At 37.6% G+C, this 25784-nt stretch overlaps 1 protein-coding gene across 3 annotated transcripts in view; it reads left to right on the top strand.

Moving 5' to 3' along the window:
- The window catches only part of UGGT2 (UDP-glucose glycoprotein glucosyltransferase 2), a 79956-nt gene extending 58640 nt beyond the window's left edge, over positions 1-21316 (top strand). For all 3 annotated transcript variants that reach the window (XM_063392317.1, XM_063392318.1, XM_063392319.1), the window contains 12 exons: positions 338-496; positions 1619-1704; positions 5835-5919; positions 7342-7427; positions 10639-10737; positions 11896-11980; positions 12397-12579; positions 13819-13979; positions 14271-14385; positions 17186-17302; positions 18266-18410; positions 19335-21316. In XM_063392317.1, coding sequence (XP_063248387.1) covers positions 338-496; positions 1619-1704; positions 5835-5919; positions 7342-7427; positions 10639-10737; positions 11896-11980; positions 12397-12579; positions 13819-13979; positions 14271-14385; positions 17186-17302; positions 18266-18410; positions 19335-19357 — 1344 coding nt within the window. In that variant the 3' untranslated portion in view covers positions 19358-21316. The remainder of the gene's footprint in view (positions 1-337; positions 497-1618; positions 1705-5834; positions 5920-7341; positions 7428-10638; positions 10738-11895; positions 11981-12396; positions 12580-13818; positions 13980-14270; positions 14386-17185; positions 17303-18265; positions 18411-19334) is intronic.
- Positions 21317-25784: the final 4468 nt, after the last annotated feature.

Raw genomic sequence — 25784 nt, 5'->3', positions numbered from 1 at the left:
TTTTAATCCCCCATCTTCAAGGTCATTAGATTTGTTTGACTCAATAAGCTTATGCAAAATATTAAGGGTGTTTGATTGACCAAAGTGTATTGTGAAAGTAAAGCTGGGATTCACCTTACCAAGGCAGAGGTGCCTCAGCTTCCTCAACTGATCCTTCCTCTTTGTCTTGGATACCTGTTTTATAATTGAGTGAAGTTCCTTCTGGATGGACTTTTCTTGGGGTTTTTTTGTCTGTGGGAGTTACCTTGAGGTAAATACCACACGTTTGTGAATGTAATGTTCTGTTTTACCACATAGTTAAGTGACATAATTTATTGATGAGGCATTCCTTCCATAGATAAAAGGGGCTGTTAGAGCAGAATATGAACTGGAATATATATTGCTTGAAGGACATTGCTTTGATGTGACAACTGGACAACCTCCTCGAGGGTTACAGTTCACTCTGGGCACAAGGAAGAATCCTGTCATGGTTGATACTATTGTGATGGCCAACCTTGTAAGTACTTAGTGCAGGAATAGTCACTACAATTGCACACTTCTTGTGAGAATTCTTCATGAGCGTCTTGTTCTTTAAATCCATTTCTCTGTGCTGCAAGCTTAGTAATGCCAAAAGTAACAGACGCATCCTGGAGCTGAGCTCATCTCCAGTTTGCTGAGCTTTCCCCCCATTCCTCTCCTGTGATGCAGTTTGAATAGAGCCTAGGTTTGAATATAGCCTACTTTTATACCCTTGCCTGAAGTACCTAAACTGGCAGCTTAATTGTCTCTAGTAGGTGGTAGGAGGCAGCTGTATTCAGGTTGAGATTCCCTGACAAATGTAAGGTATGATTCACATTCTGATTAAAATAACCCTTTTTGTTATACAATGATCCAAAAGGCTCCCATTTTAGATGCTTCAAGTAAGTGCTTAGAGCTTTGGTGGGACATACCCACACCTGAGAATTCCTCTCATCATGCACAGTAATTATTTTTCATGTTGGAAATCTGTAAAGTAGAAGACCATGTGACTTCTGAAGTGAAAGATTTATTTTCTATTGGCTAAGGGAATTTGATAGAGAAGTATTTTGATGAATAATACCTTCTACCTATCTGCTGTTCTCTAGTCTCTGTAAATAGTGTATCATAAGGAATGAAATGCTTAATAAATTGTGAATCTTTGATTTTTGTGCAAGTATTGAATATGGTCTCAACAGTAGATAATGAAACTTCTAACAAATATTCACATTTCAAAGCTTGCTCTGTGTGACTTTAACTTAGTGATAACTGCTTACCATGTTCCTGAAATGGGAAGGAATTGTGTTGACTTGGAAAGTTGTTCCAGACAAAAATTTTGAGTTTCAAATAAGCTTTTCAATTTAGGGTCTGTTCAATAATTTATTTCTTTGCTGCTGTTTCACTTGTTGTCCTTAGTGGAGGTTTTGGACATAACTCAAATTCAGCTAGAAACTAATGGAGCACTGAAAGACATTAAAACAGACATTCAGGAAAGGTGATAGTTGGTTGCATCACTGACACACTCCTTTCAGGGCTAGTATAAATGTTGAATAGTTGATTTTTGTATATGAAGATGGTTGAATCTAAAATGCAACCAGAACAAATGCCTGTCTTTTTTACTTAGGGGTATTTTCAGCTGAAAGCCAATCCAGGTGCTTGGATGCTGAGATTGCGTAAAGGAAGATCGGAGGAGATTTACCAGGTTTTTTCGTAAGTATGAATCCATCACTTGGAAATAAAAATGAATCTGACGGTGCAACATATTTTGAAAAGATCTGACAACACTGCAGGAAGATTTAAAAAGCGCAATATGCAAATGTTGATTTAAAGTTTGTAAGGGATACCTTATTTCCGTGCATTGTTAGTTGTTGTTTGATGGCTTCATGTTTTTTGAAGGCATTTCAGTATGTTAATGCACAATAAACCAAAGCTGCTCAGTTAGACTAGATGCAAGCAGTGTCTCTTACTATTCAGTTACACAGCTACCAGACACTTGCCCTGTCAGTTCCATGCATAGTTAGCATTATCACACAATGGTTGCACCAAATCTGTAGAAATGTCACTCATGGTTTTGTTGATTAATATTTTGGCATTCCCAACATACTTAACATGTAATTTCAAGAGTATGTCCAATGGAGCATTGCTGTCCAGAACTATCTTGATCAGCTGGAGGAAGTACCAGGAATTTCCCTCTCATAATTTTTTTCAGCCCTGGAGATGCCTCTGAATGCAGTATATTTATAGGCGGCATCTTTTTTTAACAGGAGCTTTGTTGTCATTTCAGTTCTAGACTTTTTTCTTTGATTAATTCTGAGTATTTCTTAACTGTCTAAGTCATCTAAGGATCACTGTGGTTACACCTCCACCTTAGGATATCAAAGCACTCTTAATTTTGAGACCCTGGCTGCTTGTTGACTGCACCACATTTCCCTCCTTGGGAGAAACCTCTGTCCATAGAAAGTTGTATTCCTGTAACTGGCATTTAGGTGACATCTCTGTGGCTTCTAGATGTGTAATTTCCATGGCTGATTTTTGTATAAAGGAATACATGTGCTCACCATCATTCCAACTACTCCTTAGAAGAATCACCTTCTCCCCATACTTTTTGTAAAAACACAGACCTGTAGCATATGAGAGCTTTCTCTTGAAGCTTTAGATCTAATCCCTTATAGAGAAGCAGTAGTGTTTATTTAATTTCAGCTCCAGTTCTTCCATATTTTTTCTTTTTTTTCCGTTATCTCTCTTCCCTCTCAAAGTAATTGTGTGGCTTGAAATAGGTCTATTTCTTACAAAATATTTATTACTACTTGAAGCCTATGAATACATAGTTCTATGTTGTTAATTATCAGCTACTATTAAAAATAAAAAACTTGATGAACCTCTTTGTGGTTTTGAACATTTAGTTAATATCAGTGTAACAGGGAGAAATATTAATGGGATGTTAGATTCATTCTATTTGTTTGCATTTTTCAATTTATTTTTTTCCAGAAATTACTTACAATTTGTTGAAAAGGCAGAAAAACATAGTCCTTACCCTTAGAGGTTCACCTAATCTCCACCAACTGTATCTGTACCATTTGTTTAATTTAACATTTAATTCTTAAGAAATATAAAGTGATTTATATAAGATAGCATGGTTTAAAAAATAATGTAATGAGGTGTAGTTGAGTTAAATAATGAAACAAAATGAAACAAACCCACTCTACATTCTAGCCTGGATCAAAGGAAATTTAAATAATCTGCTGGGGTTTTGCCCATTTTTCCTCTATAACACAAATGGGCTTAATGGAACTCAGCTAAGTTACTAAAAACTAATACCTCATGAGGAATCTAAACGATGCAATGTATTTAATCTCATTATTCCAACTCTAGACTTAAAGTACAACAGGAAAAGTATGTTTGCAGGGCTGCACCAGGATCTTTGGTATTTCTTTTACAGTATTTAATAGTATGAATTGCTATCAGAACTCAGGCAACTGTTTGATAGGATGGAATTTGGCCAAGAGTTATTGCAGTATATTCTCCATCCATATATATTGGTCGTATCCTCTCCTGCTGAACTCTGAGATGAACCTGTTTTCTTTGAGGCACAGGCCTGTACATGATAAAGGGAGTTTTAGAATATTCTGTATCTCAGTATTTATCTTATTTGCTTCTCTCATAGTTGGAAGTAATTAATTTTTACTATATGTAAATACACAGCATTTGAAATAAGCTGCCTCTTTCTTCTTAGAGACTGCTTCTAACAAGGAACATTATTTTGATGCAGTCACACTTGTAAATCAATTTGTTATTAATAAATTACTATGAATATTAGGAAAATAAAAATTGTTATACTCAGTAATAATCTGAGCACTGCTTATTATTGGGACTTCGATGTTGGTAGGAAAACAAGTACATATTGCAAGATAAGATTGCAGAAAATGATTTATAGCTAAAGATATAAATAAAATCCTGATGAATGTTTTACTTTTTAAAAAGGCAGGTAGATATAGTTTGTTATATTTTGATGTCATGCAGGCTGCTCAGCTGAAAGGTATATCATTTATAATTTGGGCATGGAGTTTTATACTTATTTCTTGGACTTTAGGTTTTAAAGGAGCTCCATTTGTTGAACCCAAATTCTTTTGTTCCCCATAGGGAAAATTATAATTTGTTTTTACAATTTACCAATTGCCTTTTGGTACTTACTTGTATTTGTATGAAAAACATCTAAGTGTTTTGAAACATGTTAAAGTTATGACATAAATAATCTGCCAGACATGTTTAGCTTTTCACAATTGCATAACAATAAGGTAGCTATTATTACATATGTCATAGTGCTGCCAGTATGCAAGATTTTTGCTTGGATTTAAAAAGGTTGTTCATAGTAGGACAAAAAGTCATCAAACTGAGTTCTCTGCAGAGTAAAACAGTTGGCACTCTGTAAAGATGGAGCCCACAGGGAGGCATCCATGAAAGAGATTTAGGGAGACAAAGCAATGTTCTTGAGTTTACATCCAAACCAAACACTCTGAAAATACTGAAAAGACTTTGGAAAATCCTCTTTATCAGCAGAATCCTCTGTATCTACCTACAAAATTCATACAGTAGGGATTTTGAGGTAGCTGGACAAATAACAGAGAAAATTTTGGTTGTGTGAGCACTGGGGGCAAAAATGGGAACATGGGCCCAGCTGCTGCTGTCAGCAGTTTGTGTTTGGATCAGATTTTACTATCTTAGAACTTCTTAGTGACATACTTTATTTAAAATGGAATTAAAATCTGAGCACTATATATCCCTGTGATGAAAAGACCATTGCTGGCTGGGTGTGCATATGTATGATATTTTAAATGTGTGAAAATCAAACTACAATAGAGAGTAGAAAAGTTCAGATAATTCTGAAATTTGTTTTGTGCAAGGATAGGCCATCTTCATGAGACTTAGTGATTACAGGCACATTTTACAAAAAAATGTATTAATAGAAAATTTAGATGAGTGTTTAAAATCCTGCAGTGTTTAGGTAAGTGGTATGATACACATTGAAACGAGATTTAAATATTTCTGTTTTCTATGGGGAAAAAATGAAGCCTAAGGGGTAGAAGATTACTTTCTTAAACCCATTTTTTGTGTGGGTAGCTTTAGTAAGAGGAACTCACGTAATGCTGATAAAATACAGGAGGGATTAAAGGGAAAATGTATGGGCTATTGAAGTGTAAAAGCTAGGAAAATGGGAAAATTATGTTGTTATTATACTGTATCACAGTAATATTTTTCATATTAGCTACTCTGTGGACTGCAGTACAGGTTGGAGACAACTGAATGGCTTTAGACTGATGTTCAGTAGGGCAGAGGTTGATGTGGTACTTGCACAGCTCTGTCTTCAGGGGTACAGTTTCCAAAGCCAGCCAGTTGAAAGCCAATATTCACTACCTCAGCACTGTGATGAAGCCTTCCCTATACTTTTTAAAGCAGATCTATTTTAAAAGTGCATTTAATGCTATCACACAATTTCTAAGATGTTTTCCATCTTTGAAAAGTAAATTGTTGTTTAATATTTGAACATTATATATATATATAAAATACATAATAATGTGTTTAGCTCTAGGTTACTGCAGTTTTTCATTGATTAGTAAATTTCCTGTGAAAATTCAAATCAAAAAGTGAAGGCAACAACTCTGGACACTGTCTAGTGATGAATAAAACTCAGTTTTTGAAGTTAAAATATAATTAGATGCAAATGAAGTAATTTTTTTCTGTAAATATCAGCAATTCTAAACTTTATTGTCTGATTAAACCCAAGTAACAATGCATATTTTAATGAGACAGTACATTTGCCTGGATTTTTTTTCTTCTCACAGCCATGAAGGAACAGATTCTGTAGCTGACCTGACAGACGTTATTGTGGTATTAAACAACTTCAGAAGCAAAATTATCAAAGTTCAAGTATGTATGCAGTGTTTCCTTATTGAAATATGCTTACATGTCTCAGGCTATATTTAATTGAAATATGTATACTGAAATATATAATTTAGAGTTTGTATAATTAAAGAGAAGGATGTGCAAATTAATGTAGTTAATTTGATCCAATCAGGTTATACTAATTGTGTGGGAGATTTGTTAAATAGCTGTTAAACATAGATAACATTTATCTCATCTAGTTCCAGGTGCCCAAATGTGTAGTCTTGGTGACTTAAATTCCCTTTCTGCTTAGCAGGAGAGAGTCCAAAGGACTGCTCATCCCAGCTCATATGTGGATTTAAACCAAGAGAATGACCACTTGAGACATCCATTTCTCTCCAGTGACTGAGGAGAGATTTTACACAAAGTCCAGATTCCAGAGTGGAAGTCAAAATTTGGTGTGTTGAATTTTACCACAGGCAACCAAATTCGTGTCAATGAAATTGCATTACTTTCATTAGATGTATCAAAAACAGCAAATGAAGCACCACTTATATGGAGGAGAAAGATCCTTATAATACTATGTATTTTCCACTATTTTGTAAATATTTTAAAACACCAGAGATGAGTCTCTTCTGCAGTCCTGTAACTGAAAGTTTCCAGAACCCAGAAAAAATGTGTAAGACTCTGGAGCATGATGAGCCTGTCTTTAAGCCACAGAGAATGTGTAAAAGGGTGCCTAATTCTCCTATTTTGAGCCAAAATAGGAATATTATTCTATGTGAAAGGTGGTATTTATTCAGCTTATAACTAGAATATATAAGCTCAGCTGTTCAGTTGAACTCTAGAATCACTTTACTGATCTGTAGGATGGAGCTTTAGGAGCATTGGCTAAAAAGACTCATGCTTTAATGTCAACAGAAATCTCTGTTAGCTTGGCAATATAAACATGTGAAATGAATATGATTAGAATCGAGTATGTTCACACATTCGGGGTGTAAGAAGCTATTTAGTTTTCAAAAGCAATTAGATTTCTTTTAATCAAGGAAATTGAGGTGGTAAATGAAATTAATCTTGAGCCTTTATAAGCATCTGGATAAACCAGCAGAAACTGCTTAAGTTGGATGGGAGAGCTTATGTTTCAATGACAAATTTGTCACTTTCTCCTTGTGAAGGTCTTATGAAAATGACAATTTCCTCTCAGGTAAGTTCCATTGTGAGGTGCTGCCAGCTAATGGCTGGATCACAAACTCGTGAGGTAGGAAAATGAGATAAAATTTGCCACACTTGTAGTTATTGCTTGCGTAAAGATGTGCAGAGGGCTTGAAACATTCTGGCTGATTTATTAACCACCATACTTAGTGGTTCTAGCCAGGTAGTACACTGTATTTAGATATCACAATGCAAGTAGTAATTACTATCAACTACCTTCCCAAGTTGCATAAAGGCATTTATTTTACTGACTAGGTACAGAAAAAGCCTGATAAAGTGAATGAAGAGCTTCTTACAGATGGAACGACAGGAAAAAAAGGAAATGTGGAATCAGTTGCAAGGTAATGCATAATTTGCTTCTACTTCAGCTGTTCCAGGACATGTTTATTATTTCTCGTAGCAACTAAATTCTCTTACTTGAGAGTGATACAAATGTGTAAAAAGGTTCTTCAGGGGATTTATAATGTAAATAAAAAGGGGGAAAGACAAGCTATAATGTCTTGTAGATCTTCTTTTTTATTCCATTCTTAATCCCTCCTTTACATTTCCAGTTTCTTTCCATTTTCTCCTTTGGCTATTTTTTTCATTTTGCTGTGGCAGGGAATCAGTCTCAATGTGGAAATCTCGGCTGGTTATGTGGTATTTAGATATGTGAAACCGAACATCAAAAAGCAGGCCAATGCTGCTTGCCTGCTCCTAGACATAATTTGTGAAATCTCAAGAAGTATTTTTGCCTTTTACTTTAAAGTTTGAGTTCTGTAAGTAATTGTAATAAGCATCTCAAGCATTACATTTGGGGCTAGTAACTTTGTAGTATTTCTAATTTGTTGTTTTGGACAAGACTCAAAAAAGGTTTTCTTCAGTTTTCAGTAGCTTGGGCAATGGTTGGCAGTCACAGACTGCTGAAGAGAATAAAGAAAAGGCATAGCAGTTCTACTTTATCTACTAATCTCTTGGCTCCAGTCAGTCCTGTACATGCACATCTCTTGATAGACCCAGGACTGGCTTCTGTTCCAGCTTTAATATGTCTCATACGGCCTCTTGTGCCACGAGTACCTACAGACCTAAAACTACATTGAGTCTCTGTTGCTGGTTTTATGTTTATCGCCATTTATCCACAGATGATTTTATTGTTACAATACAATAGAATCATAGAATGTTAAGCGTTGGGAGCATGCTTAAAGATCATCTAGTCTCAAACCCCCTGCCATGCATAGGAGCATCTCCCACTAGAGCTGCTTGTTCAGAGCACCATCCACCTTGGCCTTGAACACTGCCAGGGATGGGGCAGCCACAGCCTCCCAGGGCAACCTGTTCCAGTGTCTAGCCACCCTCATACTAAAGAATTCCTTCCTACTATCTAACCTAAATTTCCCCTTTTTCAGTTTGTACCTATATGGACTAGATTCAGAAACCCTCCCAGGCTGTGCTACAGCTCTCAAAATTTTCTTCCCCTCTGGACCCACACTGCTGCATAAAGATGCCTCCTTTGAAGAATGCTGTTAGTTGAAGGAATTTTTCATTGACTTCAAGCTTCCCACTTCTAATTGGCTGCATCAAAGGATGTGTGTGCAGAGGTCAAAATCTTAACTCCCTCTAAGAAGGTTACCAGGGCAGAGATCTCTCAATCTTGCAGGTCTTGCCTTTTATCACAGTGGCATTCATTGTGCTCTGAGTTGGCTAGGCCAAGGAAGCCCCTCAGCCAGTGAAGTTTATTTGCTCTTCCCAGTGATTCAAGGTTATGGCTCAAGGGCATGATTTGAGACTGACTGTCTGTCAGCCTCTTGCCATCTAGGATCTTGTCAAATACCCTTCCTTTTTGTTATCCCAGAATGAAAAGAATACCCACCAGCACACTGTTCTGTGCAGGAACCCACGTGTGCTCTAACATGGGAGATGTGCACACCACTTTGCCCAAGCTCTTTCATACTTGAGCTGCCCTTCTCCTACTGACTGCTTTTCCCACATGACCTTACAGGTCAGCCCAGCAGCTTTGGGAGATTTCTGCTTTCTGTAAAGCTTTGCAGAATCAATATTTTCAAGATCCTTGCATCAAACCCCGATTTTCTTTTATCGCATGTGATGGCTGCTTTATAAAGAGCTTGACAATTCTTTCAGTCCTGCTATCACTAAATGTAAGACTTGGGACAAAAAGTCAGGAAGGAAGGAGACAGACTGCTTGGACCTGTGAACTGCAGTCTGTGTAGCCTGTGAGAGTTTAGTGCTGGTTGAAAGCTTGTCTGTCTTCTTTGAAGGTGCCACACCATGCAGACAATGCCACTCCACTGATGTCTCTTTCACCATGCCTGAGTGAAAAGAACATGGGTTTCTCAAAAGATTATTCACACCACTTAGACACATTGCAGCCTCTCAGCTATTTCTGAGGTTTCAGCTTTGTATCAGTGGAGCGATCTGAATTCTTTTGAATGCGTTGGAGATCTGAGACTTGTCTCACTTGCTCTTAAAGATTATGAGGATAATTATTTTCACGCTTTCTAAAGGATACTTTTAAAAGAGATATAACCAGAAGAAAAAGTAATAGGAGTGACTCATGCAATCTAAGTGTGTGAGGAATGACTCACCTCACAAAAACAACTATTGAGGTAAATTTCCAACAGTATCAAATGGCTTGATAACCATTTGATAACTGTAACCAATCTGGCTCTGCAGTTCTGAGATCTGTGAAGCAGTGCCTGAGGGAGACTGCAGCCACCATCCCCTACCTCTGTGTGCTGGAAGGTATGTGATTAAAAACCAGCCCTGGTAGACTTTGGTATTCAAAACAAGCAAAGAATGCTGTGCAGCAGAAACAGCAACCTCTGCACAACATACCTCGAGTACATAGGTTAGCTTATAGGGAGAGGAATCCGAGTAATCTGAAAAAGAATTCAACAAGTGTTGCAAAAAACACTGGGAAATCCCATCACCACAGACCTCTCAATGTTATGTGAGAATTCTGGGGAGGGCTCCAACTCCTCAGCCTTGTCATTAGCTGTTGGGATAGCACTGGGCTAAATATGTGCTTTGGCCTTGTGTGGCCATCTTTTTCTTATGCTCAGTCTGGATTTTAAAGGATATGTTCAGTTTAACCTATGGGGCTGTGCAGACTTCCTTCACTTCCAGAATATGCATTGTTTGTTCTGCTGTAGAATGCATGTGGATGAAGCTTGGAAAATAACTGTTTCTGATTTAAAAGTTACCAGTTCTCAAGATATCCTGGCTGTGTGTATTTCTGATTTTTTTTTTTAACTTTGATAAAACATGGAATTCTTGTCAAATTTGGGTTCTGTTTGAATGAATATTGGAGACTGCCAATTGTTTCTGTAGTGCCATTGTTTGTCCTGAGTGACTGGGTATGACATTTTGATCCCAAAAGATTTTGGTATCATAGGCATGTGCAGTGGGAGTAGAATGTAAGTGTATTTATTTACTGCAGGATCTGTATTTCTTTTCTGTATTTTCTTATTTTTGATTCTCTATGAGTTTAATGATAATTTAGTAGGATTTCTTTTTCTGCTGAATGTTTACATAATTATTTATAATAATTCTTAGATTTTCAGAAGAAATTCCAGCAGATGAGAAGGAAAAGGAAAGTGATATTCTTAACATTTTTTCTGTTGCTTCAGGCCATTTATATGAACGTTTTCTAAGGTAAGGAAAGGTAAAAGGGAAAACAATTTTCATAGCAATACTCTAAATTTTCTTAGTAAAATTAAGCCATCTAAAGCAAATGACTTTTTAAACAACATCTAAATAATAATTTTTAAAAGCAGAAAAGTTGTATACAGTGAGGACTAAATGAATCTTGAAGAACAAAGTGATTCAACATATAGATGTTCAAAAATACCATTCCTCTTTGAAGAGAGAAAATGTCTTTCATGTGTGAAGTACAAACATAAAAGATGAAATTCAGCCTCTCTGTAAAAAGACATAACAGAAGTGACTTCATTAGAGTTATATCTGTGTTTAATACAAACTGGATTTACTACATCCACAAATGACCTTACTTTTCTCAGGGTCCTTTCAATGAGCAGTGATTGCTTTTAAGAAATTCTTCCAGTGTTGTCTGATCTGTTCACAACCAGCTCTGTTACTTTTCTGATTTGAGCACTGGTTTAGTGATTTGATTGCTGAGTCATCTGAAGTTTGAGCACTGTGTTTCTTTCCTTCAACCTGCAACCACCTGCATAAAGGGAAAGACACATTTCCTTTAAAGGAGAAAGAGCAATCCTAAACATCCTACCTGCTGCTTTGTCTTATTTCTGAGTTCATTATGTCTTGATTTTTAAGGCAAACTTGGTCTTTTGTAAGGCACTGTTTGTCTGTCTGGTTACACCAAACAAAGGCCACAATTGTGAAAAATAATTGAACCCAAAACGGTGATTCTTACAGTTATTAAGGGTTTTCAGAAGAGGATCTGAATGAACTTTGCTTTTTTTTCTTTTCAGCAACCTATTAAACTCAACTAGTATATTCTAAAATAAGGTTTTTCAGTAGACAAGTTAATATGAGGTACTAACCATTATTCTAATTTTGTCAGACATCTCTCCTAGAACAAAATATGTTAATAGATTCACTTTTGAAATTGTTCCTTCTACTATTGCTTAGCCAGTCTGGATCAAATAAGGCCATCTCAAAATGCCCTTGAACACATGCTCTTTAAAGCTTTTAATTAGAAGTCAATAAAAATTTCTACTTAAATTGGGTTAAAGAAATTATACTTAGAGAGTTTTAGTACTTTCTAAGTGCAGTTGAAACTTAATGACCTGTGTGTATTTGTTTGTTTATTGTAGACTTATATTTCCACAGAATTATGATGCTTTCTGTCCTACGTCATACAAGAACACCAGTTAAATTTTGGTTTCTGAAAAACTATCTCTCCCCAACATTTAAGGTAGGAGGAAAGTCTTCCTCTTCTTTTTTCTTTAAAATTTTAAGTAATTTTTTTAAATGCAATTGACTAATTATATAATTAAAATTAAATTTTCACAGTGGAAAATAATCCCTGAATCTGTTAAATAACAATGTTAGGTATAAGGTTCTTCTCTTCTGGAACATGAAGGCCAGTGATAAATTACAATAATTTATTCTCTTCTGATAATCTCCAAGAGCTTGCATGCAATGCTATTTCTATTGGTGTAGCTAAGGATACTGCTGAAACTAAGGGAACATTTTAAAATAATAAATTATGTAGTCAGTAAGGCAAACATGGCTGCAGCTACATTGGAGCATTCACTCCTTTTGAGTCCTTGTATGTCTCATATATGTGTACCTGATGGGTTTTTGTTCTTCTTTTTGTTCTTCTTCTAGGATGTAATTCCTCACATGGCTAAAAAGTATGGGTTCAAGTATGAGTTGGTCCAGTATAAGTGGCCCCGCTGGCTTTATCAACAGACAGAAAAACAAAGAATTATCTGGGGCTACAAAATTCTTTTCTTGGATGTTCTTTTCCCGTTGGCTGTGGATAAAATAATATTTGTCGATGCTGACCAGGTAAGCAAAAATAATGGCATGTTACTGTATGAGGAATTAATTTGGACTTAAATTGATCCAGTTTCATTCTCTGTTGCCATTTTATTCAGATGTTGGTCTTGAAAGACTTACAGTTGTACAAACTGAACCAGTGGTGTTGCAGAATGTAAATACAAGAATTTTACTTGTCTTCAGTCATGTGGACATTAAGATTTTCCCTACTCTGAGTTGTCCTAAATTGTCTGTGTGGAGAGAAAAGCACCTGGAGAGATGTGTGTGTTCTTAAAGGTGCATTTCAATGAAAGCGTATTGAAATGGTTCCATCTCTGGCTTGACTGTGAGAGGAATTCTCCACTATGGCCAGTGTCTGAGGTGATTTGGACCATTTCTAGATGGCTGAAATTCTTCAAGATTATTCCTGTCTCTATTTTAAATTTGCATGCAGTCCTTCATGCGGAATGAACATTGCATAATGTACTGAAAGGCAAAGTGCTGTCTCAGATGAGGCATTGAAGTGTTAATCACAAGGTTATTAAAAACCTTGAGACAAATTCTGAGGTATTTTGGTCCTTTTCCAAAGCTCGAGAATAAATTAAATTTAGATGTAGCAATGCAGTCTGCAACTCTCTGCAGTTTCATCTGGATACACCATCTGGGAACACTGGTTGTCTGTCCTAACTACTGTAAGGACTTCTCTGTGCTCCCAAATAGCTAAAACTTCTTTTACCACTGATAAATTAGGTAAGTGGGGTTTGATGGAAGAAGGATTGGTTAGCAAATAAAGGGCATTTGTAAAATGTCATTAAAACCTCTTTTTGAAAGTGCTTTACATTAGATACAAGGATTTTTCTAATGATATAATAATTTTGGAGTGCCCAAGTTGGGTAACAAATAAGGAGGATTCTTTAGAAAGGACATGACTGTAGATTTCAAAAGTTATGTTTCTTAATTAAGGAATTTTATATTGGGCAACCAGAAACACTGATCTGTGAATTAAAAAAAATATTTCTAGTTTTATATAATTTACTCAAATATGTTACACAGATGGCCACTGTCAATAATATAATAAACAATAATCAATAAGTTTTTTGTTGAACAATAATTTGGTAGATATCTCCCAGCGGAATAATTTGTCTGTGCCCCGCTGTTGTAGCATCTGAGGGGTTTTTTAAATTAAAATTAAACATTGTGAAGCCTGCTGCAATACCTACCCTCATGGAAACAGTACTAAATTATGAAAAGAAACATATTCCTGTTTAGATTGTGAGAAGTGACCTGAAAGAGCTCAGAGACCTAGACCTGAATGGAGCTCCCTATGGATACACTCCTTTCTGTGACAGCCGCAGGGAGATGGACGGGTACCGCTTCTGGAAATCGGGATACTGGGCCTCACACCTCGGGAAAAGGAAATACCACATCAGGTAGGACAGACCCTGCACACAAAAGTGCAGTTTGTGAATTTGATCAAAATCTGGCTGTTGGTGTTCATCACTGAGGCACTCAAGAGCCATTCTCAGTAAGACAGGAATGAGGCAGGAATTCTGATGACATAATGATTCCACCATTTCATGGTAGTTTCAGCCACTCAATAAAGAAAAATATCCCTTCAGCATGGGAACATATTTTACTTTCTTGTTACTTTTATTACTGTTATCAAAAAGAAGGTGAAACCCCAGAAACCTTCTTTTTTTTTTTTTTTTTATTCTTTTTAGTGCCTTGTATGTTGTGGACCTGAAGAAGTTCAGGAAGATTGCAGCTGGAGACAGGCTTCGGGGCCAGTACCAGGCTCTTAGTCAGGATCCAAACAGTCTGTCAAATCTAGATCAGGTATATATGGCTTTGAGCATTTTGGGTTTATTTACTTATCTTTCTCGATATGTATGGAATACCATGTATCTAAACATAGATGTTGCATAATTCCAAAGCTATTTGCCATTTCCTGCTGTTTTAGCCCATTTTCAGGAGTATGTATGAGCACAGTTCAGAAAACTGAACAATGATGATTATTTTTAATTTAGAAATGAAGAAAACACTCCAACTTAAGGTCTTTTCACCTTTATTTGTAGTTGTTTTGTGTGCATTTGTGTTTTTCTGATGATAACCCTATATTCTGATAATGGTAATTATATTCTTGTTTAGCAAGAGCTTATTTCTTTTTTCTTCTTTTTTTTCCATTAAGGTAAATTAAATTTTCTTTGGTAAGTTAAGTGCAAATGCACTCTGTTGGTTGCTGTACATGGTCACCCTGGAGTGGCTGGAGTTTGTCTCACTTTGGAGGAACTTTGAAAGGCTTTCTTGGTGTTTTCCATGTGTAATTACTAAAGCCCAGAAGATTTTTACCTGCCTCTAGGAGCAGTGGGATCCCATGGTAGCAAAGCCCACATTGCTCAGTGCTCTTCCTCATCCCTGCTCTGCAAGCAAGTCCTCTTACATAAGGACATTATTGCCACTTGCATTTGTTTTCAGAAATAAAAGCAAAAATGGAAAATATCTGTTCTTATGATACTGGACAAAGAAAAGGGGAAGTACAGCCACACTAAAAACACAGACTAGACTGGACACCTGGAGCTGGAGCAGCCTTTAGCTGTATGTTAAGAGCAAAAGGCTGATATAACAGCAACAGCCAGAGTTCACATCTTTCTGGACAACAGAATGAATCACTGGCCCTGATCACTCATGCAGAGTCCTGATGTGAGAGAGCTGTGTGTTCTCCAGTCTTACCCACATCTACAAGGTGTCTTTCAGAAAGATCTTTTAAGATTCAGAGGTTACAGGGTTTCCACCGTAATGCTGGTTTTCAGAAAATTGGTTTTATCTAATGTTCTCAAAATATTAAAATTTCTCATTTTAAGATTCTTATATTTCAAATAACAGCTTTAATACATGATAGCTTATATCTCCTATAAGCCTGTTGGATCAAATCAAAAGCCACTTAAGGACCAGATGTTAAGGTAGCTAAGTCTTGGCAGAATGAAATTGGAATTACTTTGGAAAGTGAATATTTCAAAGTAATATTTTCATAATAATCTGGTTTGACTGTATTGATAGGAGCTTGCTGTCTTCTTTGCTACTTCTTACACAAAATACAGCAGTACTGCTGAAAATACAAACCACAGTGCAATGTGTTTGAGACCTGGAGAGCTTTCATCTACTGATAAGGATGCATTATAACTCTTTTATTACTATTTTCATTTTAAATACCTGTCTGGAGTGCTCATTGCCCTTCTCAAAGAAGCAGCAATCTCAGCTCTCTGCTAATCTGCCAGCAGTGCCATCTTCATGGGTGGTAGTTAAGGTTCTCAAGCCACAAAAGAGAAGTGGATAGAAGGGGAAATGGTGATTTTAAATGCCAAGGAGAATAAGTATAGAACTCATAGGGAGAAAAATTACACATCATAAAAAGTAGACTTCCAGTACAGTAATTTTGTTCAGAGGGGTTTTTGTATTAATTCTTTTTTTTTTTTTTTTTTTTTTTTTTTTACTTCAAATCCTGACACTAACAACTGATTTTCTACGTTTTACTGCATGTAACAATTTTAAAACTCACAGCTTCTAAAAGTACTGTAGTAACTCAGGAATTGTGATTTTATTAGGAAGTCAGAGAGGCACAACAGAAAACCAGCCTCTCTTCTTTTGGAATTGAAATGGTGATAAACCATTCCAAATGGTGATAAACTATCTTCCAAAACTTACAAATTTTTTAAAAATCAAAGCATTTCAAGTAATGTTGAATGTCTTGGCTCTCCATATTCTTATATTTGATGTAATTTTTTGGTACTAATGTCTATATTCGAATTAAATCCTACATCTTTCATAATGCTGCAATATGTGCTGTTTTATTGTCACATTTAGCAATGTGAATTGGCAAAATAAGATGTGACTAATACTTGAGTACTGACATATACTCTAAAATACAATGTGAGGGTTGCACACGTGAGGGAGTTTTTACGAATGGGTGTACCCAGTTGTTGCCCCTGCTGTTTCTAACTCTGGCCAGAGTAGGAGCAGCGAGCGACTGCCTGAGGTGTATCTCTTTTAAAAATGCTGTTCCCTGCATTCAGCCAGATCTTGGCTCAGAGTTTTTATGACAAGACTACCTGACTATGGTAAAGGTCAAAAAAAAACCCCAGAAGTGAAATAAGGAACATAGCCAGAATAGCAATTTAAAGCTTTTCCTTCTCAAGCTCATGTTTCTGGAATCCATTTTCCAAGAAGTCGTCTCTTTAGAGTAGTGGCATAATCTTGTATTATATAATCTTTGAGTCAGGGTTTTTTTGGGTTTTTTTTTCAAATTTAGGCTGTTTGAGTTTTGCTTTTAGAGGTATTTATGGTATGACAGGCAGTACCTTAACCAGTGGTATCAAACAGAAGTATTGCTTATGTCAGGCTAAGGGAGGACAGAGGTAAGGACCAGAAAAAATTGCTTGACAAATGAGTGGTGGAATTGGCCATCAAAGTGAGCATGACTAAGTATTGAATCTACTTGGAAAAGAACTAGGTGAGCCTTTAAAAGGAAATGTAAGAACAATTTGCGGAAGTGGTAATAGAAAAATACTTCTAAATAGCAGCTTGACAATCAGTTACATTACACTCAATGCTAATATATGATTTTACAAAATTTGTACAGGATCTTCCCAATAATATGATTCATCAAGTAGCCATTAAGTCTCTCCCTCAGGAGTGGCTTTGGTGTGAAACCTGGTGTGATGATAAATCCAAGAAAAAGGCTAAAACAATAGACCTGGTGAGTTGATCCTGACTTAAATTTGATTTGTACAGATTACCAACTTTGCTGTGATTTCTGGGGCTCCTCAGGTTAAGTGTGTGTCATGTCATGAGGGCAGCCTTGCTGGAAGGCACTGCAACATTCCATCCCTTCCCCTGAAACATTTTCTCCTCTGAGACCTCTCCCACTTGCTCTGTACCAAATCTGCTTACATTAAAGCTGAAAACTGTACCAGAAAATGAAGTGTTGTTGTCTCAGGATGGGATTGAGGCTTTTCATGCCCATGCATGTATTTTCCTTGTAATTTTTCCATAGTCAGCCAAGTTACTGGAACTGTGAGGAGGTGCTGTTACCTGTCCGGGCACTATGGGCTGCTGGCACTCTCCCCACATGGAAGGTTCCTCCAGAACCTTAACATTATCATGGTTTTCTTGGTCTGTTTCATTGCTATAAACAGGAGATAAAGCAAAGCTTTAAAAGTGCTCAAGACACTATCCATGTTTAGGAAGAAGAAAGTTTCTTTCTTTGGGAATAGAAACAGAGACAAAAATCTTTTTTCCTGTCATTGTTATCCCCATCCCTGTTTTTCTCCCCATTTAGATTTTCTGAAAATGCACACACTATTTGTGATGCTTTAGATATAATTTGGAAGAAAAACAGACAGTTGGAGATTGGTGTGATTTTTTCAGTATGTACGTAGGTTTTTTTTTCTTTGTATCTTTACAGTTGTTAGAATTGTTTGTGCTCTAAAGACAGGTGCTCTCTGTTCAAAACCCACATCAGGTTCAGTTTCAATGTTCTAATGTCAATCTTGCATCTCCCTGGCCAACTTCGTCTAAATCTTAGTAGTCTTGTGCCAGCCGTGTCTGTGCTATGCTTACAGTCAGCAAAAAGTATTTACAATTCATTTCACCTAAATTCTCTGCAAAGGTGTTATTTTCACATTTGCTTGTTTACATCTAATATGTTTTAAACTTTCAGTGCAACAATCCCCAGACCAAAGAACCAAAACTAAAGGCTGCTGCCCGGATAGTTCCTGAATGGGTGGATTATGACTCTGAGATCCGAAACTTAATACAGCAAATCGAAAGAGAGAAGAAAAATCTAACACCATTATTTCAAAAAGGTAATTTACATGCATATTCAGCTGTTAGCTTTTAAAATTAAATATTAGTCTAGTTGAAATTGAGATTGGGGTCAGTAGGCACAAATCTTGTATTTGTGTAATTTCCCTTGTTCTTAGAGAAATGGTCTGGGGTTTGACAGTTGTGTGATGCTTCTTTGCACAGGAGTTACACTGCCAGGACAAAACCTCTTGTCTCATGCCAGAATCTAAGGGAAAGCTCAGTGGTGTTCTGTTCCTGGGCCTCAGACACAACCAACAGTCACACATAATTTTAGCCACAAATAATAAATGAAGCACATTAGCTTAGACTTCATTTGGATAATGTAAAGCTCATGTCTATTAAGCAGTAGGAACTGAGTATTAATTTGCTTCTGCATCTCTCACTCCAGGCTTATCTACCCAGGCCTTTTTGCACTAAATTCTATTTCAGTTAGTGTGGGGATGGGGTTTGGGTTTTTTGTTTGTTTGGGGGGTTGGTTTTTTTGGTTTGGTTTGGTTGGTTTTTGTTTTAACTAGAATTGTTTTAAACTGAATTAGTTAAATAGCACAAAAACCCAGACAAACAAAACCCAAAACCAAAAAAACCCAAACACGTGTACAGGACTCCCAGTAAGACTTGACTTCTTGGACTAATGAGAAACAAGATGAAAAGATGATCTCAGCTTTTAGGGTTGACTAAAAAAACTCAGCAGATAAATATTGAAAAGTCTTGAGTGGAGGAACAAATTCACTTTTCGTTATAAAGAATTCTTAGTGGGTTTTATTCTTTGTGAAAGCTTATAGCAAGGCTCCAGAAATGAAGTTCATGTTGCTGAACTGACTGATTAGCAGGAAATGGAAAGTAAAGGGCATTCTCCACATCTTACAAAGCCAGGCACTGTCTTTATGTAACTCCTTTGTGTATTTGTTCCCCTTTGGTTGCAGGTCTCAAGCACGATGAACTTTAGCACAGCCCATGACCAGCAAAGGTGACAGCTCCAGAGTCTTCTGGGAAGGACTGAACAGAATTTACAGCTGTTATATTGGCACTATTTGCAGCATTCTTTCATGTGAAGGCAAATATTTTATAACTTAAAGTGTTATTTAAAACATTTAAAATGCAATACAAAAATGAGAAATCCACAGGTACCTGGGGGTTTTTTAACTGGTATGGAGCAGCTTTCCTGATGGCTTTGCTTTTCTTTTCCTTCTTTAAAGTACAGTTTGCCCAGAGGACTTTGGAATATGAAGAAAGATGTGTTCAGCATTGTCAGTCGAAGGGAGGACACACACATAAAATATGTACTTTAAAACTGTTCTGTGCATATTCCATGCAATAGGCTACTGTATTTAAATATCAAAAGTTCTGGTTATATGCCCCTAGTTTTGTCCCTCAAGAAATGCTGTGGTGACAGGAAAGAATTTCATAAAAAATAAGATGTCTAATTTAGACCACACAAAGATAACTCCACGTGGAAGCTAAAGCAAGGAATGACACTCTTCATTTATTAAGCAGGATTGCTGCACTCATACAGATTTTTGAAACTGATTTTTGATTCTTAGGCTCCTTTTGGTCACTTAAATAGTGTGTGATAAAATTCCATTATGGTTTTGATTGAGGTGATTTTCCAACCAGCGTACATTGCATTAGAAGGTCAGTACCTGAAAGCTGCTTCTACTCACTTTTGACTATCATCATGCTGTTTATACCTGAAATAAAATAATAAAATACCTGAGTATTTTTTGACTATCAGTGGTGTCTCCTGTAATTTTCTAAACCTGTACTCACAAAACCGTTGCTTTAATAGGATACTGACATTTTGATCCCACAAAAATAGCAGGGAAAAGTTCTTCCAATACACATTATTTGAAAATGGGAAATTTGTATCTTAAAGTGAAATCTAGTACCTTAAATATACACCCTGATGTTCAGGCTGTGCTGGTTTCAAATGGGATTGGATGAGAGCACACATTCTTATAAGACTTAATCTTCCAGTTTAAATGCTTGCAATTATAAAAGACCAGGTACTTTGTACCAAGTGGGTTAATCAGCAAGGATTGTACATTATTTCCATAGCAGCAAACAACTGAATAAATAAGAGAAATGAAGCAGATTTTCACTGTCATTGTGCTCAGATGTTGATTATTTACAATTTCTTACTCTAAGAGTGGGTATTTAAAATCACACCTTGTGATATTTTTCAAGCCATATTACTGAGGAATGTTAGACATGCGGAATTTTTTTACAGCTGTCTGTATTTTCTGTGGTTTTACTTTTATGTATTTTGAACAGTTTTAACATGTCACATACAAATTTTTAGATGTCTGTTGAGGGCTTTCCTTTGTGTGAAGTACCCAGTTGAAAAATGTAACCAAAAATGTGTATTCTGTTTTCATCTGTTGAAACTGGTTGGGAGATGTTGTTCTTTATCTCTTGTAACTCTAGGGGGGAAAGAGGGCAGATGCCTCCTGTTAATGGGAGACCTGATAACACCAGACAAGGCAGTGCCTTCTTATCTGTTCCTCCACCCATCCTCCTCTGAGGGACATCAGCTGTGAATGGGCCATTTAAGGCCTCTCACATGACTGATAACATCACCTCATTCCATTGTGAGATGCTCTGCACAGTGGGAGGAGCCAAAGCCTTTCCACCAGGATAAAACCAGCAATCCCAAACTCCAAGGGAGCCTGTTTCCACTGGATTCCCAGAGGATGACTGGACACTTTTCTTGAGGATCATCTCTACTCCAATGGATCCACATCTGTCACTCCAGAAGGATTTACTTTGGGCTGTTTCCAACACCCTGACCAACAGGGTGTCAGGTTTGCATTCTGACTCTGTCAGTGGTCCTTTGTACTACTGCATTTATCTTATTTTTACCTTTTTTTGTTGTTTGTTTCTTCTCTCTATGAAATTGTATTTCTGACTTGGAGTCTCACTGGTTTTGCTTTCAAACCAGTACAGTAAGCCAATAGCAAAAGTCAGTAAAGCCTAATGTCAGTTCTCTTCATGTCTGTCCCATTTCAGTGCAGGACCTGTTCTGTTATGCTTCTCGTAATTACTTCAGGATCTCATCCAGCAAGTCAAACATATCTGAATGTAAGCTTTAAGCTGGTATTTTTGTACCTTAGAGATGGACTTGTAATTGACCTAGCAGGTGCCTGTGCAGCATTACTGTAAATTCCATGCATAACAAGGAAGAACTGCTTTGCCATAGCAGAGAACAAAACCCCCACCCTTATTCAACTGTTTGCTGCACTATTTTACTTTCAAAATATTTTTCTGAGCTTATATGTCCATCCTGCTGCCTCTGCAGCAGCATTTCACATGGATCAGCCTTGGTATTCCAGGCTTGAAGCGTATATTGGGACATGAGTAAGTACATGGATTAGGACAGAAGTTAAAGGTTCTTTAAGACACCTTCATTCTCTTTGATTATCTGTGTGAGAATGTTATGCAGTATAAAAAGTGGGTAATTCATGCACTGATTTCATGTTCATTTTCTCTGTAGCATCCTGTTATTTTTAAAATTGGATTACCTCTACTGGTTTTTAAAAAAGAAATAGTTCTTTAAATACTATTTCCTTGAGAGTGCTTAAATGATTAGAATATAATTTTATAAATGTAATTTGCTGAAGACACTTTGAAGATGGGAAAGTTTTCATGCAATTTTCTACAGTGTTTTATCTATTTGTACAAAATGTTCTAGTGGGGGTTTTCTTCTGCATAACACTACTTTCAAAGAAAGCTCTTTTTTTGAGATATACAATGGTTTATAAAATAAGAAAGGTCCCACAAATATATTCAATACTTTTTAAAGATCTCTACGGCAGCGTTTTGAGTCATTAGCATGGCATTATATTTTTAATACTAAATCAATGGATTGTGTATGTTGTACAAAATATTAAAAGGTAGCACTGGAGAAAAAATGATGGATTATTTTCTGTTCTCCCTTTTTGTATTACACAATAACCATTTGCTACTTGGTTAACAGATCTAAAGAACAAAAATGGCAACAAGTCCTCGACTGCCTTTCATCTACAGAAAGTGTTTTTTGCAGGGAAGCAACAGAAGTGTTCAAAACAAGGCATCTGCTGTGAGGGGAGGTGTAGAGATGCAGAGAGCCCATTTTTTATTTCCAGTCTGTGTGCTCTGCCTGTGAAAGGTTTTATCCTGGTTTAGAGTGTTGCCAAAACCTGGTGCAACTCTGGAAATAAGCAACAGAATATTTGAACTACTCAAATGAAGACTTTTTAGTTTATCTTCCTATGACAGTGTCTTTTCTATGTCTTGATCTTCTTGAGATCAGGGGATAAACAACAGAAAATGAACAAACCAGGCATTGGTGCAGTATTGTTGATGACCCAGAGCTGTAGCATTAAAAATATTTCTCAGAAAGGTTCCTTTTAAGCCATTGCCTGAATCGAGTACTTGCTTTCAGTCTGAGACTTCATGGAATCCCAGGATCCCAGGCTGGAAAGGACAAGGATGGCCTGCTCCAGCCTTTGGCGAAAGCACAGTCACAAGATGACCCAGCACGCAGTCAGGTAAATTTGTGTCCAGCATCAGGGAATCCAGAATTCCCTGGGGATGTTCCAAGGGCTGTGAAATCAGCACTCTGCAAGGCTTCTACAATTGCTGTAGTTGACTTCTACATCCGAGGTTCTCTTCCCCATAGACCCTGGCTGCTGCCTCCTCCCGTGCCTGCCCGCAGAAGTGCCCTGCTGCAGTGGGCACTTCTGCACCACCTTCGGACCTGAAGAGCGGGGCAAGGAAAGAAGGGAGGACAAATCCACAGCAGTGCTTTCTTGTCATCATAAATATCTTTATTGTGAAAAATACCATAAAATAATTCCCACAGTTCTAGAAAAAACAGTTCTTGCTTTGTAGATTTATGATTCCATATAAAGAGATTTTATAATCTGAAGTATTTTGATAAATCTCTGGCTAGCTTTACTTATCCTTCTTAAAACATGAAACTGCTACTTACTGATTTGCTGAGGGAAAAAAAAAATTATTCTCCCATTTATTTTGTTACAGCTTTATGGATAAGAGTGTGTATTACAGAGCAAACAATACCTTACAATAAGGCACTTTTAAATACAACTAACCTGCTATGCTATCCTGGCTAGTTTCCAGCAAAGCTCCTATAAATCACAGCCCTAAACAGAAGAATAATTCTTGTTCCAAACACTGGTCTGAAAACTGAAACAATAACAAGCATTAAAGTTTTTTTCAAAAAAAGTTTAAGCTAATACATTTTCTGCATATGTCACAAATTTGAGCTCTTCAGTTTATAATTTACTTTGAATCTCTTTTAATACTGATCAATTATTATATCAGTATTTTACCAAGTAAAATATGCTTCCACCCCTTCATTTTAAAGCAAGTTGGAAATGAGTTTATTAAACCTGAAAGAACTCCACGGAGCAAGGTTGCATCTACACCCAGGCCAATGCTGGGAACGATGCTTCATGCACACCTCAGTGCTGACAAACTACCGAGTCACTTACTGCAATGTAACTGAGCATTATTGCACTAGGGCCAGCCACGAATAAATAAGAAGGTGAGTTCAGCTTCCTTGCGTGCTGCCTGCATCACTGACAGCGTGGTGCCAGCGCTTCATTCTCCAGAGTCACGTCAGGAAATGCAGCGCCCGAGCTGGAGAGCCTTCCAACAGAAATGGTTTCTTTTTAACACAACTTTGTCCTTCTGTGCTTCCAGAGCACCTCAACACCCCTCGAAACAGCATCAGGGTGGTAACACTTCTTGTAAACAGCAGCTGCTCAATACTAGGAAAGCCTTGTTCTCCACTGTCGCTTTTGGCTATTGTTTCCAAGAACCTGTTTTCCAACCAAAGGAATCTATGAACAGCAATCATGCATTAATCATCTTCCTTCTTCTACTGACTACATTCAAGCCTTTTTGTTCGTACAATGTAATTTTCCTGTTCCTGTTCATTCATTTTCAAAATGCACACGGTCCTTTTTTGTTCCTGAATGCTCCCAGCCTACAGCAGCACTGTCCTGCTGCCTCCGAGAAACAAACCCACACTGCTCCATCAGTGCCTCTTATGAAGAATTCACTCATGAGGGAACATCTTATTCCTCCTCAGCAAAAAAAAACTGGTAACACCAGGTAACAAATCTCTCAGCTCGAGCTTCTAAAGCTGCACAAGGGCAGTCCTTTGAAAGAGGATTTACTCCAGCAGTCCCCCGGCACACAAGTGCAGCTGCCTGCAGTCTCTACTGTGACTTTCCACAGCCCTGTCCCTCCTGCATGGACAAAATTGGGCACGGTCCTCACGTTGCTCATTCACCACTCACTTAACAGCAGCCCCTGCTGCAGTGAACAAAGCAATACAAGGTGTTCCAACAGCTCACATGCAACCCCAGGGCCAGCACGGCTGGGTCGAGCTCACCCCTCAGGGCCTGGGGCTGACAAGAGCTGCAGGACATGGGACAGCCACAGGACAGCCACAGGCACCTGCCCAACTTCAGGTACTGCCAGCGAGCCCTTGCGGGTGAGAGGCCGAGCCCACGGGGCAGCAGGTTCCTCACTGTGCACTCAGTCCCTGTGTCAGAGCCCCAGCCCCTGAGAGCCGTGCCAGCCTCGAGCACTCTGAACAGCCCTGAGCATCTCCAACAGTTCAAGCAAAAACGTTTCCAACAGGTCACAAGCACAAGTTAAACTTGTAGAAAGTCATTCAACTTCGTGAACATCCAACACTGGAGTTTAACAGGCTGCTGTGATGGTTTTGTACCATAAACAATTACAAATCACCACACAAGCTCCTCAGTTTGAAGATAAATTTGTGAACACTGATCTTGAAATTGCTGTTGAAAAACTTTTTACAAAGCCACATGGCCTCGCCATTATGTTGGTGAAGTACTTGAGGCAGGAGCCAAGGGTTCTGCTTCAACAGTAACTTCATCTACAGTAAGAAAATCCCCCCTTTCAGACTGAGGGCCTTATTTGCTAATTTCATTTGTTTTACTGAGGCTGCTTAGGTTTTTAAGTGCCATGAGTTGAAGGGAGAGAAGATTCCTATCAACTGATTATTGTTTTCCAGTTAAAATCCAATCAAGAGAACACTGATGAACTGTAATTCTTGCATTCCAAGAAAATGGCTGCTGATGAAACTCAGTAATTATGTGTCAGTAATTATGACAGATGCAGTTACAGAACTAGAAGACTTCTCACTCCTACCAGCTGCAGCCCTGGTAACACCACACGGCGCATTCACACGACTCCACCAAACCCATTGTAAGTACGTGCATATAAAAAAAAAACCAGACTTTTGGGAAGGCTAGGGGGAAGTGAGTCCCTCTTCTTGCACACAGCTGTCTCTGCAGTACCGATGCTGTTACATGAAACATAAAATTACTACAATT

This window comes from Prinia subflava, chromosome 3, assembly GCF_021018805.1.
Source record: "Prinia subflava isolate CZ2003 ecotype Zambia chromosome 3, Cam_Psub_1.2, whole genome shotgun sequence".
Lineage (NCBI taxonomy): Eukaryota > Metazoa > Chordata > Aves > Passeriformes > Cisticolidae > Prinia > Prinia subflava.
This window is presented reverse-complemented; position numbering and strand designations above follow the sequence as displayed.